The sequence below is a fragment of the Phodopus roborovskii genome, unplaced genomic scaffold (assembly GCF_943737965.1).
Source record: "Phodopus roborovskii unplaced genomic scaffold, PHOROB, whole genome shotgun sequence".
NCBI classification, from domain to species: domain Eukaryota; kingdom Metazoa; phylum Chordata; class Mammalia; order Rodentia; family Cricetidae; genus Phodopus; species Phodopus roborovskii.
In genome coordinates, this window is record NW_026126603.1 from 2,955,101 (window position 1) to 2,970,113 (window position 15,013).

At 39.1% G+C, this 15,013-nt stretch overlaps 1 protein-coding gene across 2 annotated transcripts in view; it reads right to left on the reverse strand.

Moving 5' to 3' along the window:
- Prpf18 (pre-mRNA processing factor 18) overlaps window positions 1-13,693 on the reverse strand; it is a 35,926-nt gene extending 22,233 nt beyond the window's left edge. Inside the window, exons 1-5 of one of the 2 annotated variants that reach the window (XM_051205808.1) lie at window positions 13,541-13,693; window positions 10,618-10,695; window positions 10,479-10,505; window positions 7,977-8,081; window positions 4,388-4,501 (exon numbers count right to left, since the gene is read on the reverse strand). In XM_051205808.1, the coding sequence (XP_051061765.1) occupies window positions 4,388-4,501; window positions 7,977-8,081; window positions 10,479-10,505; window positions 10,618-10,695; window positions 13,541-13,606 (390 nt within the window). In that variant the 5' untranslated portion in view covers window positions 13,607-13,693. The remainder of the gene's footprint in view (window positions 1-4,387; window positions 4,502-7,976; window positions 8,082-10,478; window positions 10,506-10,617; window positions 10,696-13,540) is intronic. The other variant, XM_051205810.1, reaches the window with a different exon arrangement.
- Window positions 13,694-15,013: the final 1,320 nt, after the last annotated feature.

A 15,013-nucleotide genomic window follows, 5' to 3' on the forward strand; every position in this document is an offset into this window, starting at 1 on the left:
TTTGAAAATTTTTGTAATTTGCCTTTTGCAACCTTACAATGGATATTATAAGAAAATTTATTGATCCGGTCTCATATTTTTAGGGATTTTGTTGTCCCAATGATGCTCACATGGTATGTTTTTTATATAAGGAAAAAACAGCTTTTATCATGATATATTAAAATATTTTCTACTTTTGTCCCATAAATGTTTTAAATATTTCATTTTTATACTGTAAAAGAATCATCTTCAGTCTTGGACAAGGTAAGAACAGATCTGCTTCACTGTGAACATGTCCTGTGTTTATGGTAGATTTTGGCATAAGAATTCACAGGTGAACAGAAAAGCAAATTCATAAACAAATACTTGAAATGAAATGTCACTGGGCATTTAGTTCTTTCCTTTGGTTCATTCCCCAGACAGTCTTCTGTAAAGATGGCATTAACTGGATGCTATGTCCAAAAGTCAAACAAATACCAAATGCTTTTTACACCTGTTCAATCTCTACCTTTTCAAATTGATGGATGGGTCAATCAAGAAAATTTTATAATATACTATGTTATAAAGTATAAGAGTAAATAAGCAATTGGATTTTTTGAATAATTACAATATAGTCAGAATTTTGAAGAATGTTAAACTTAACCTATTAATTTAGCAAACATTTTTCACATAATACAGGAAAGTTTGCCAGATTTAATAGATAATAAATTATAATTTTGACTTTTAATTTATTTGTTTTTGAACCCCCCCAGACATTATGGGAAGAATACTATAATTCAGAGCAAGTGCAAATGTGCTTTATAGTTTGGTAGAGGAGAAGCTTAAACAAAAGGAATAGAAAACAGTATACCATTAGTACTTTAAGTTTAAAGACACACCTTGTTAGTTGGTTAATTTTATAAGTAGTACGTTTCATTATCTTGTAAGTGCATGCAGGAATTTCACTCAACTATTACATTGCATTTATGTGCTAATATTTTGTTTGTGTTTGGGTTGCTTGTAAGGATGATACTTTACAATGATGTTTATTGCATGTTTATAGTGAAGTATAAATAGATACATGGTTACCCGCTTACTACTTTGAGAATTAGAAATACTAACATTGGGTGTGTTCTTATTCGTTTTTTTTTTTTAAATATAAATTATATTGCTGTATCAACAGAAACAAGGATTTTATCATTTAAAATGTATATTGTTTTCAAAAATAAAAAAAAAGAAGAAGAAGAAGTGAGTGAGTGAGTGACTGGATCTCATTAGAGATCCCCAATCCATTTTCCCTTGTCACATACAAATCTAACCTCATCTCAACTACTCTTGAACTCCTTTATGCCAATGGAATAAACCTGGTGCCTGTTTAAGCCAGGCTCTAAACTCCGTCTCTACAAAAGTAGCAAGTTCCACACTCAACATATTTCCCGGCTTGAGTATTTAATTAAAAGGAGAAAGGGCAGGCTCCTTAAGCACTGGCTATGAGGTGAAAATGAAAGATGCCATGCCTTAGTGGTTGAGAGCAAAGGTGATTTGGTTCAGACCTATGCCATGTGTGTGTTCTTCAGCAACTTACTTTATGCCTTAGCTGCAACATTTATAAACTAGGAATAATTCTACTCACCACATAGACTTACTACAAGAAGCAGTTGTTGCTTTTTTATTTAACATTTACTAGGTGCTAGGGCTTTTCCCAAATCCTTACAAAATATAAAGTTTCAATGACTTAATAAATGCACAGTGTACTTTCAACAGTTACTGTAGCATAGTAAGCACCCTGGCAGATGTCAAACTTTTAATGTTGTTATAGTAGAGGCATCTGAGCATTTCCTACTACCCTCCACCAACACAGAGAAATAGTCAATGCTAATGCTTTTAACTTAGCAAACACTGACTACTTGCTCTATGTAATGTCCAGGACCAGGTTCCAAAATGTTACCTCATTTAATTCTCAAAACACCCCAGTGAGCAGGAGGTCCCACTATCTATTTTACAAGCAGGACTGGAATAGATTAAAAGACTTGCCACTGGTCACACAACTAAATATTCCGCTCCAGGAATGGGATCCAGACCTTTATCCCTATGCACTTTCCTCAGAACTTTGACAAGTAAGACCTCAGCACAAATACAAAAGCAAAGCAGCCCCTGACCTCTAGGATGGGATAAATATACCCAAAACTCTGCCATCAGTGAATATACTAAATGCCCCAGCATAGCTTTATCATGGGAACAAAGAGAAGGAAACAACTGCTATTGATGGGGTCTGTGAACAGGTTAAAAAAAGGAGGGGAGGGGGAGCTTTGCATTGTGTCTAGAAGAACAGAGACAAGTTTTTCAGAGGCACTTTAGAGAGAGATGGCAAGCACATCATTACAGACACAGAAGGGCACAAATATCCCAGGGAACTTAGTACCACAGGGCTGGACTAGCACTGCTAAGATGAAATGCAGAAGCAGACAGGAAGCACAAACTCGCAAACAAAGCACATGGGGCAAAACCTCTAACTAGCCTGCAGCTACCCCACCACTCCAAGTGAGCCACCAAACCCATGAGGGAGGACGGAGAGGGTGGTCCTCACACCAGCAACAACTTCCATCTGACTGCAGTCACATGAAGACCTTAGGCAAAGGACTGTCAGAAGTGAGTTTGTCTAGTCACAAATAATCAAGAAAGATTTGATATTAGTAAATTGCTTCATAGTACAGTTTTGGGAAGGCCTGTTATACAGCCACAGAAAACCATCATATCTTTCAGTAATTAACAGAGTAAGTTGATAAAATGTTAATGAAGCCCCAGGAGAGCTGAACAAACATGATCCTAACTGACATGTGTAGAACCAAACAACCAAAGCGCAACCACATTCCTTTCAGGAGCCCATGGAATGGACCAGATGCTGTACACAAACATGACCAGAGACTCCCATGTAAAATCTATAACTGTTACTTCCACAAGAAAACACAAAACATCTCTTCAAGTCCTTGGCATATGTAAAAACTTCTCAAGCAGAACACAAAACTAACAACCATAAGAAAAATTTTAAAAATTAAAAAATAGTCAACTGGGACCTCATCAAAATTTAAAACTTCTGCTCAGCAACACTCCATTAAAAACAATAAGTAATCCACAGGCTTGGAACAAATAAGTCAAAAATCTTATCTGCAAACCTAACAAAGGCTTATATCCAGCTCATATAAGCAGTTCCTAATTAATAAAAGACAAATAATCCAATTAAAAAATGAACAAGGGTGTCTAATAAACCTGTGATGTTAATCTTGCTGATGAAATTCATGAAAACAAATCTCTGGGTATAGCTGATTATCTAGACTGAGTTAACTGAGGCTGGACACCCAGTACAAGTGGCATCATTCCATGGCCTGTGGTCCAGATGGAACAAAGAAGAAAAGAGCCAAAGAGCAGCAGCACACATGCCTCTGTTCCCGACTGTGTGCAATGCGACCAATGACCTCCTACCTTCCTGGCCAAATGAACGGTATCCCTTGAAAGTGTCACCAAAATAAAATGTCACCTTAAGCTGCTTGTGTTGGGCGCTTTGTCACAGCAATGACACACTACAGGCACTGTACAAAGGAAGTTAAGTATGAAAAGATGCACATTCATCTTCAGTCATCTGGGACATGAATAAAACCATGAGATCTCATACATATGAAGGAATGGTTTAAATTCGAAAGTCTAACAAAACCATATGCTGATCTTTAGAAAGCCTGGCACTTCTTATAAAGCATGCATTTATTCTTATCGTTGTGTAATGCTACTTGTAGCTATTACTGTGAGAAAAGTCTATTTACTCCGGAGAGTGGGGAGACTACATACCTCCTCCATGAATCACTACATATGAGTATTCAGGACAGTTTTATTCACAGTAACCCAAAACTAGAAACAAACTGTAGTATATTCATATAACTAAATATAATTGAGCAATAGAAAGGAAACTATCTACAACAGCATAGATAGCACTCTAAAAAATGTCATGCTGAGCAAAAGAAACTAGATATTCATATGAAATACTAAAAATGTTAAAAGAGAGAAGTAAAACTTAACTCATGGTGTCTTAATTCAGAAAGGTAGCTACCTGGGAACAGAGACATGACACAGGCATTGGGTCATGAATATAGTCTCTACCCTCATATGCTCATGTGTATTTATCAAAATAGATTATAAATGTTGTGCTTAAGACACATATCTCCCTTAGAAATAGTTACTTCAGCAGCACTAGCTTGACACAATTTTCTCATATTTGCCTACAATAATGCAGTCAAATCTCACTCTACTCCAGCTCATGTAGTACCATCCTATGCTGACAGTTTCCCATATTCCCCTACAATAATGCAATCAGTTAAATCCCATGCTACTCTAGCTTACGTGGTGCCATTCCATTTTTAGCTTTGTTCTGACTTCTCACCTTGTTAACTTCTGGTGTAAGAATCTCTATTTTTCTTAAACGTTGGAAAGCATCATAATCGGTTTCTCCAAATAGTCTAATTGGTTCTCCTCTTTCTCTTAGTCTTCTGATGACCTATAAAGATATACAAAGGAAACTTCAAAGATGGGGGGAAAAAAACTAAACATCTCAAAACAACATGCATATTTATCTTAAACTGAAACCTAAGTTTAATAATTACCCAAATAAAGTTTCTAAGTGAAATATAAAATCCTTCACTTAAAAAAAAATGTATTTGGGCAGTGAACATTATTTTACTGAGTAATTCCTATCAAGTTGTTTGACATGTGAATCTATAATGCAAATCTAAAGCAAGCCCTTAATATAAATATAAGCCATCTAGTTTTAGACTCACAGACATAGACACATGGACACTTGTCAGAACATACATAGCATAAGGGACATATTGTTGGTAAAATCTCATGTAATCATGACTGCTTAGTCCTTTTTTAAAGCATATGTTAATACATACTTTAGATTTTTTTTTTTTAAGCAAACTTCTGTGTTTGCTCTTCCAGATTTCATACGATAGACATGCTATATGTTATGATGACATTTTAAGCAACTAGCAGCTTAGATAGTCTGGAGACCAGTTTTAGGGTCGGAAATTTGTGCAGAAAGTCATGTGGTGTCCATCCTAAGCATGTGAACTGTAGAGCTGAAATATAACCTGCCAATGCACATTCATCTTTGAAAGGGAAAAAAAAATCTTCTGAACCCAATATCTTTCCATTTAATCCTATCCACAATTAGACATGTTAAAACATACAGATATTTATAAGGCATCATAAAAATAAAAGATCACTGAGTCAGTCAAGACTTCAAAGAACCTAAAATAGAAAAAAACTGAGCTCATTACTTTAAAACACTGTTTCCAACTGGAGTCTATCAACAACAAACCAAGTAACTATAAACTATGTAATACTTAACGACATCTACTTAAATAGGGAATTCCCATCTACCCAGGACTATATGACAGTAGTTATGCCTAAAAGCAGGCAATCAACTACCTGTCCTCAAAAATGTATAAAAATTCTATCATTCTAATTTGTTAAATAAGAAATGTGGGGACAAGTGAGGCGGCTCAGTGGGCGAAGGCATTTGCCACAAGCCTAATGGCCAAGTTCCATGTCTGAGACCAACATGGTGAAAGGAGAGAACCGACTGCAGCAAACTTTCTTCCTCCACAAGTGTGTGCAAGGCAAGCACTCTACAAACTGCAATGAAAGGCACACTTGCACAGTCAAGCCTGTGTGAGGACTGAGAATTGACTGGGAATGAGGGAGCAGAGGGGACAGAACACAGAATAATGTATAGAAGCCATGTTTGTTTATTTTTAAATTTGCTTATTTTATATATATATGAGTGCTGTATCTGCAAGCTAGAAGAGGACATCAAATCCCATTATAGACAGTTGTGAGCCACCATGCAGTTGGTTGCTGGGAACTGAACTCAAGACCTTTGGAAGAACAGCCAGTATTGTTAACCACTGAGCCATCTCTTCAGTTCCAAACCACATTTATTTTATGCATTTTTAACATATGGCCTGAATTCTTCATGTCATATGAATATGTTAAATTGTTAAGTAAGATAATGATTGAAATAAATCAGACTGTGGATAAACACTACAGATCAGTCTATAAACTAACACATAATTGTCTGCGAAGCTATGTGGTAATATGTATTCTAAACAGACCTATAAAACATACAATCAAGGCTGCAGGGATGGCTTAGTGATTAAGAGTAATTGCTGCTCCTGCAGAGGACCCTGGTTCAATATCCAGCACCCACAAAGTGGCTCACAGCCATCTGTAACTCCAGTTCCAGAGGAGCTAATGCCTTCTTCTGAGCTCCACAGGCATCAGGTACACACACAAGCACGTCTACATACATGTAGGCAAAACATTCACACACTTAAAAATAATAGTCAAAAAATAAAAAGTATATATGTATGTAAACTAAAAACCACCAAGAACTTTATCTGGATAAATGTCCAAATTTCTTACTAACTTTCATATGGTAGCTTCAAGAGTGTTTGCCCTACAAATACTTCACCTTTCCAAGGGACATAATCCTAATTACACAAGCATTAGGTGTCACTCATAAGGGAATGCAGAACTAATCTAAACGACAAAGAAAAGGAACCAGTTAAAAGCATGGTGGTAAAAACCCAGCCCCTGAAAAGGGGAGGTGGAGGGAGGGGGAATCATAGTGCAAATACATGATGAGAAATTAGACAATAAAAGCTATGTAGCACTAAAGAAAAGGGGGGAGTACTTAGATCTATGTTAATCTGAAAATAAGGAGAGATATAAATAGCAAAACAGTATCATTTAAATGAGATAATAACAAGTATTACTTTGGGTTGGAACCCAGCAGTCTGCTGACCCCGCCCCCTGATGATGGGCGGGATGCTCATGGCCATGTCATCTCTAATCACGACTTACCTGGCTGCTCACACCTATTACCTGGCTGTGCAGGGGACTCAGTTATGCATGCGCCCCTCCTCTCTTTCCCTTTCCTCTCTTGTTCCCCTCCCTCTCTTGCTCTTGCTCTGCTCCCCTCTCTTCTCTTGCCTTGCTCTCCACCCCCCCTCCTTCCTACCAATAAACTCCACGTGGACGATGAGTCTCGTGCTTGTGTTTCATAGACGGCAATTGTAACAAAAGAAAAACACTTAGGTTGTGTGAATTCATAATTATTTAAATCACACTCTTAAAAAAAAAAAAAAAAAAGAAAGACCAGGAGCTGGAGAGAGGGGGCTCAGAGGTTAAAAGCACTGGCTTCCAGAGGTCCTGAATTCAATCCCCAGCAACCACATGGTGGCTCACAATCATCTATAATGAGATCTGGTTCTGCAGGCATACATACAGGCAGAAAGAACACTGTATGCATAATTCATGAATAAATCTTAAAAGAAATAAAGACAAGAAAGGAAGGAAGGTAGGAAGAAAGGCTGATTATTGGCTGATGGAGCTGCCTCGGTGGGTAAAGGCATTTGCTACACAATTTATTGACCTGGTTTGATGCCTGGAATCCATGGAAAGGCAAAAGGTGAAAACCAAAAACCAACTACATAAGGTTGCCGTCTGACCTCTATACGTGTGTCCTGACACACATGCCCTACACACACACATCATACACTCCCACAATAATGATAAAACTATGTGTGTATGGAGGGAGATTATATCTGTGTTTTCCCTGCATGTCTGTGTACCACATGTGTGCCTGGCGCCCAAGGAGAACAGAAGAAGAGCATTGGCTCCCCTGAAACTGGAGTTACAGAGTGTTGGGAGCCACCACCACGTGAGTGCTGGAAATCCACTCTGGAAAATGAGCCACTCCTCTTAACACCTGAACCTCTCCGGATCCAGTTTTGTTTTGAAGAAAGAATACTATCAAAGGAAACAGATTTAGAAGTTCATGACAAAACTGTCTGGCTACACAAGATTTTTTAAGTCAAATCATCTTTATTTTGGAAATAACATAACTTATGCACATACAGTACAATTTTTCTTTCTGGCTGTAAAATACTAAAATACAACCTTACCTCTTGCCTAGAAAGAGTCATGGGTAGTTTTTCCTCTGCTAGTTCAAGTTCCAGCACTGGATTTGATGACGTTAGTGGTTTCTGGTCATCCTCTTTTGGCTGGATCTATATTAATAGCCCAAAGAAACAAAATTTAAACTCACCAACATATTCCTATCCACCATCTATCACCTTAGCCGTCACATAATATAAGAGTGCTGAGACTGAAGGTCTCACTACCTGTTCCTCTGAGCTCAGGTTGCAAAATAACTGTGCATGCTTTCAAGAGCCGACCAAACATCCATTTCAGGAACAGGACACGGGAAAGCATGCACACAGGAGAGCGCATTCTTGCTATAAAAGAGTGCCATAACTACAGTCATTTCAAAATAGAAACTCAATAGTGCTCCAATCTGAACTCAATTTCTCCACAGATGCTAAAGCAGTCCACTTCTTTCTTGAAAACAATTTGCCTCTCCTCTGTGAGAAAATTATCTTCACGGGTTAGCCAATCGCAGCTCACCTTGAAAATGAAGGCTAAAGGACTAGCTCCCAACAAAGACTGTGAAGCTTGGTCAAGCTAGACCTCTTCCTACTTAGCTTCTGTAGACACATTTCTCCAACCATGAATAAACCGTTACCAGGCATATTGAAAAATGCCTAGTAGTGAACAACTGAACTACAAACTGAGCTGCCAACCTTGAAGAAAAGGAATGAAGACTGGATGCTCATATCAACCTACAGGAGAAATGTCTTCATCTACCTTTTTATTTCCCGGCAGCAGTCTCAGTCACAGCCAAGAAAACCGAGTCTAACAATTCATAAGCCTCACTGTGTAGCCTGGAAACATACTCAAGTGTGGTTTCTATGAAACCACAGGTAAGTTTAAAATTCACAAGTAGGAATAAGATACAAAGAAACATAAAAATTTGATGTGAGAAACTACTGTCCCATTAAGAAAACATGTGCAACAAATATCATGCAAGTCATGATTCTATAGCTTATGGTTAAAGGTAAAGTAAAACAGAGATTAAAAACTAACTTTTTGAATACTTACACAGGACAAACCAGCATCAGCCTTTGTGGCTAGCTCCTACAAAGGAGTGAAAGCAACACATACTATACTGCCACTACTGCCCTTAGGAGAGAGGGTTGTTAAAGAATACAAGGAAGACTATTCTTTCTAATCACATACGCAGATATTTCTTCCATCTAAAAGCTGATGCATTTTTAACTATATAATGGCAGCTGACAGCTCTGGGACATAAATCTAAGACATTTTGTCAGTCGGATTCAAGGCTACAGCACTATCACCACCGAAATGATTTTGCTTCACCCCTTCTCCTTTATGCAAGAAAAAAGAAACAGAAAAACAAAAACCCCATAAGGATGAAAAATCCTGTTCACATCACCAAAAGGATCTACACAAAGCAAAAGCCACACTCTATTAGATTATTTTCCTACCTTCTCCAAAGGTAGCAAAGGTTCACACTTAGAGAGCAAGTCAGCAGAGGAGTGTATGATAAAGAATTTTTACTCCAGGCCATGCCTGGGCATGATGCTGAGCAAGCAAAGCATGACAACTCTTCTTTCTATACATCTACTCAATGGTTATCTGTATAAAACGTCTTTTACTTTCCTGAACTAGAAGCAAAGGAAATTGTATCTTACGGAGACTATCAAAATAAAAATATAAACTTGTAAAGATCTATCTTTAAAAATATTCCTCTGATACTTGCTTTTTTCCAATGGGAAAAAAATAAAGCCGAATGCATATGGATAGCATCTACAGTCTTCATGCTTTCCTCTAGAAATACTATGCTATACTTTTTCCATTCTGTAGATAGAAGTATTACCAAATGTATGATTCAGCATATTGCGATAGGCTCCATTACCTGTGAACTAAGGGAATTAAGCTAGTCTGCTTTAAAACAACTGAAACAACTTTTCCACCTTCTAAGCTTTAACCCTCCCAATAAAAACCCCAGACATTACAACGAGCAGTGTGAAAGATGCTTCAGTCATACACCTGAAGCACGCAAATGAAGCCTTTCTGACAGCTCATTTATTTCAAAAATCCTTCTTCTCACCAATAGCCTACACAGCATCACAAATGCTGCCCCGTGTTTAACGCAAGCAAAAGCATTCAGAGTACTCTATTTCAGGCAGGAGTACCGGGCCTAAGAATTATCAATAATAATTACATAAAACCAACTGCTTAAAGTGCTCAAAAGGAAACAGACAATACTGCTGCTAAAACAATCAAGGCTGAATGAGTGTTTTGAACTCTTTCAAAACACATTATTTTATTGGGAGAGGTAGGGGAGAGACTGGTGGTAGAGATGAAGATAAGGAAGTATCAGAACTAGGGCTTAATTTAAAATAAATAAATAAATCAAGCTTTGATCTCAAGGCAGTTCATGCTGTCCACAGAAAGCCAAACCATTCCAAGCCAAAAGTCATGCATGTATTTTCCTGAATCAAGATCTGTTTTTTTTAAAAAGCCAAGCCAAAAACTCATACCTCTCCAGACGGCTTCTCATTTATAGGCTAATGTATAACATTGATAAATTGAACAAAGATCAACAATTTTGTTATTTAACAACAGCTGTATAAATTTAAACTCAGAAATATATGACAGCATAAAACCTTGAACTTATACCTTGTAGCCACATCTTTCAAAATATGCTTCCTCTTCTTTTTTTGCAAGTTCACTCCTCTTGAAATATTTTTTATTTTCCTATCAAAGAAAACAATAACCAGTAAGTTAATAGTGCATCCTTGGCAAAAAATGCAGGCCCCGTCATCACCAAACACTCTTAGAAACCTTTGAAAACACTTTTCAGTCTTCAAGAATTTGATACTGTTTTCAGTTCTGGAGATAATCACACTGAGTCCCCATATGGAGGCCCCTCTAACAAAGGGCCTCTTATGTGTGATAAACACTCCACTATTTCACTTGAATTACAACAGGAGTTCTCACAGCAAAGGGAATATACTAACAGTATTTTCAAAATGTTTTTGTTCTTCATTCACTTTCCTAACATCTGAGTTCCACGAAAATTTCTACAGACAGATTTACTATGACCTACCCAGAAATAAGCTTTTGTTATTTTCTCCTAACTAGAATAGAAATTACAGCATAGGGAGCTAGTTCAGAAAAATCTCATCAATGTGAGCACTCCAAAAGAATGTGCAAGGTCTCCTCACCTGAAATCGATCTTACCAATTCTGAGTTTTGTTAGTTATAACTCCTGCTTTGCATCAAATGAATATCTGACTCAAAATGTTCTTAAATTGACCAGTATTCTAAAAGACTATGAACTTTTTAGAAGACAGCACCTTTACAATTTACTCAAATGTCTCAAGCAAGCAAAGCAGCTGGCTCACATGCCAAATGTTCATTTAACTTTTAAGAAACTGCCCATCTGTTTTCCAACTGGTTATAGTATTTTAATCTCCCAACAACCATTTAAAAATTGACAAACTGAAGACAGGAACATGACTTCACTCCCAGCACTTGGGAGGCCAAAGTCAACCTAGATGATAGAGCAAGATTACATACCAAGAACTGAAAGGAAAGGAGAGGGAGGAGGGTGAGGATGAAAACAAATGTGCTCTATCAAAATCAAGAGCTGCTGGCGAGCTCAGCGTAACTGAACCAGGCAATGCTAACCGGGCAGTGGCTGTGGGAGAAAGCTCTACAGGGTCACATTCTTAATTGGTGGCCTGGCACTGCCACCTCATGGTTCATCTGGAGGACATTTTTTTTCCCCAGAAGCTGCCACCAGCAGCTACAAGATTCACTAACAGTTTCAAATACTTCTACCAGTTGCAGCCTGAGATGTTGCAGAGGATTTATGGAAAGTCTGTGACCCAGGTGAGGGCCTCCAGCTGAGAGGAAATCTCAGAGATGGAAGAGGAAGGGAACTTGGAAGCTGTCATGAACTAGTCGGAAGACCTCAGGGAAGCACCTTGGAGGACCCAGTGGAAGCCCATGGTACCCTAGTTCCTGCAGCTCTAGACACTCAGCAGTGCCTTGTAAAGAACACCAGGTACCAGCAGCTGGCTGACATCATCCTGGCTGGGAGCAGGCAGGTCTAGGCCCACCAACACCTGGCAGGCTATATATAGAAAGCAAGGGAATAGCTGGTTAACACCATCCCGAGCCCTGCTACAGGTCCAAGTATTCCAGCATCTGTCCTCTATATAGGCTATATAGGGAAAGCAAAGGAGTTGCTGTCAGCTCTGAGGGCATCAGAGTGAGGAGATGACTGGGATCCAGAGTAGAGGGTGGTCAACGTGCTGGGCCTGAGAATGTTTCCAGGTACAGCTGAAACAGTATATATAGGGTGCCAATGCCTGAGCAGTAACTAAGGCCTAAGGCCTCACTATTGCCACTGTGCTGCTGGGGACATGGACATACAGGGACAGACAGACACACACACACACACACACACACACACACTACTAATGAAATCTGAAAGAAAATACCCAGAAGACATATACTTAAAAAAGAAAGTGGTGAGATATATAAAGAAGTCCAGACAATCAATAAAAAAAACCAACCTAAATTTGCAAGCAGTTTTAACACCACAAAAGATACACAAGAAGTACTTAATACTTATTATAATTATCAAGAAGATGTAAGAACCACACAGATAGCTCTCCACTGAGAAGGGTGACAACATGAACATCTGGCAAGAGTGCAGACAAACCAGCTCTCTGACACTGCTCATGGATGTGTAACATGACAGAGCTATGCACCAAAAAAAAAAAAAAAAAAAAAAAATCAGCTGCATTTTCTACACCTAGGCAGACATGCACTCTATAACATAGCAGTTCCAAAGAGACAGAAAACAAAACTTCCCAGAGCTTGCTCAACCAAATCTTAGAGCGGCTCAAATACTCATCACTAAGAGAATGGGTAACTGGCCTATTCAGACGGCAGAACACAACTTCAGAAAAATAAATAAATAAATAAATAAACCAGCAAAATGAGTAATATTCAAAACGTTCTGGTCAAATGAGGCTCCATATTAAAAAAAATGTACATCCTAGGTGGGAAGACGCCGAAACAGTAGCAGCTTCCGTGGCTAATCAAGGCAGGAACTGATTAGGACAGTGGAAGGTGCTATTTTATCTCCTCGTGAAGCCTGGGTTACACAGGTGTTTGCATTTGTCAAAAATCACTGAACAGGGAACTTAAAGATCCATGCAGTCCTTCGCACATAATATTTTTGCACGCACGCATACAAAATGAGGAACAAATACTCACTGAACTCTGTGACGTGTGCCAGGTTACTGAGGTGTAAAGCGTACTGACTCTCAGCAACATGACTTGGAATGTCTAAAGGCCAGTAAATTGTTATCATTACTCTACCTGCAGCAGGCACTGGGCAGGAAAGCAAGCGCTGCCGTGACCCAGACTAAGGTTCAAATCCACTCTTGCCCCAGGACAGTGTGGCAGGTCTGTGAACCCCACGCCCGCCCCACACCTCTTAGCGTCATCACCCTCACCCAACCCTTCCCCGCACAGGAACACAAGCCTCAAGCCCCAAACGCCACAGCCCAAGGGCCCTCACCACCAGCAGGTTCCTGTCCTCCACCAGCTGCCGCTTCCGCAGAATCTCTGACTTTAGGATGTCCATCTCGCTGCCAGTGTCTAAGCTCCACTTTGCCGTTCCGGCTCCACTTCACCCCGCCAGGCGGCCCGAAGCACCATACGACCAGAGCCCAAACATCAGACGACAACAACTGCCTGAACCCCTTCCGGCGGAAGTCCAGATGAACGAGAGGACTGAAGGGAGAGGCCCCACCCCCACCTCCCGCTGTCGCCGGTAAAGCCGCTGAGTATTGTTGCCCCCTAGCGGCACCCTCCGGTTATGCACCTGGGACTTTGATAGACAGTCAGAAAAGAACAAAAGCCAGGCGTCCATGTGGGTTTGTCTCCTTGTTAATGGTTATCGTGTTCATTTGAAGCTGCTTGTTTGCCCCGGAAGCCTCCTTGTAGGACATCTCAATTGTATAAGGCAAGATTTTTACTAGAAGTTTGCTTCATACTTTCTCACAAGAGGGTGAACATACTAGACAATGACAAAAACACAAATAATACTTGTTTCAAAATTGCAGTATTCATTGTCTGTTCAATGTCCTGTAAATTTATTCTGCTTTCTAGTTATATATTCAAAAGCCAAGATTTTCGATGATATAGTGGAGACATAATCATTCTTTCTTAAAACCCAATCCCCAAAAACTGTTGAAATTTTATTTTGGTTTGTTTTTTATTGTGATGTAGGGACTGACTATGGCCTGGGCAGGTCTCAAACTCCTGATATCAAAGGAATCCTCCTGCCCCCACTTCAGAGTGTACCACCATACTTGATACAGTTTTTTGTTGTTGTTTGTTTGTTTGTTTGTTTGACTCCTAGAACAATTTATAATGTATTTATCTTTGGTTCCTTGTCATGAAAGCATTTTTATTTTTAGTTATCGAGATTCAATAATATTTTGTTACCTTTTCCTATTCTAAAAGAAAAGAAATACCATTCAAACTTGACTATAGGTAAGAGTTTATCAAAATTAAAAACTGAAAGGATTGCTCATTTTCAATTTAGGAAAATTCAGTATGTGTGTGTGTGTGTGTGTGTGTGTGTGTGTGTGAGAGAGAGAGAGAGAGAGAGAGAGAGAGAGAGAGAGAGAGAGAGAGAGAGATTGGATCTAAAAGAGGGCCAGCAATATGACTGAGCAGCTAAAGGCACCTGCTGCCAAACCTGATGACCCAGTTTCAATCCCTGGAACACACATGATAGAAGAAAAGAGCTGATTTCCAAAGTTGTCCTCTGACCACGTTCATGTCACAGCACAAATGTGTGTGCACACAGGTGCACATGCGTGCAGTTGCTCAATAAATGAATAAATGTGACATTTTTTTAAAAAAAAAAGTAAAAGATGCCTGACTTCTGCCAGAAAAAGCCAATATAGGAGGGTGGTTCACATCCTAAACTAAGATGCCATGTGTTATGACAATACATGTGGGGAGCCTTGGTGGATTCCAT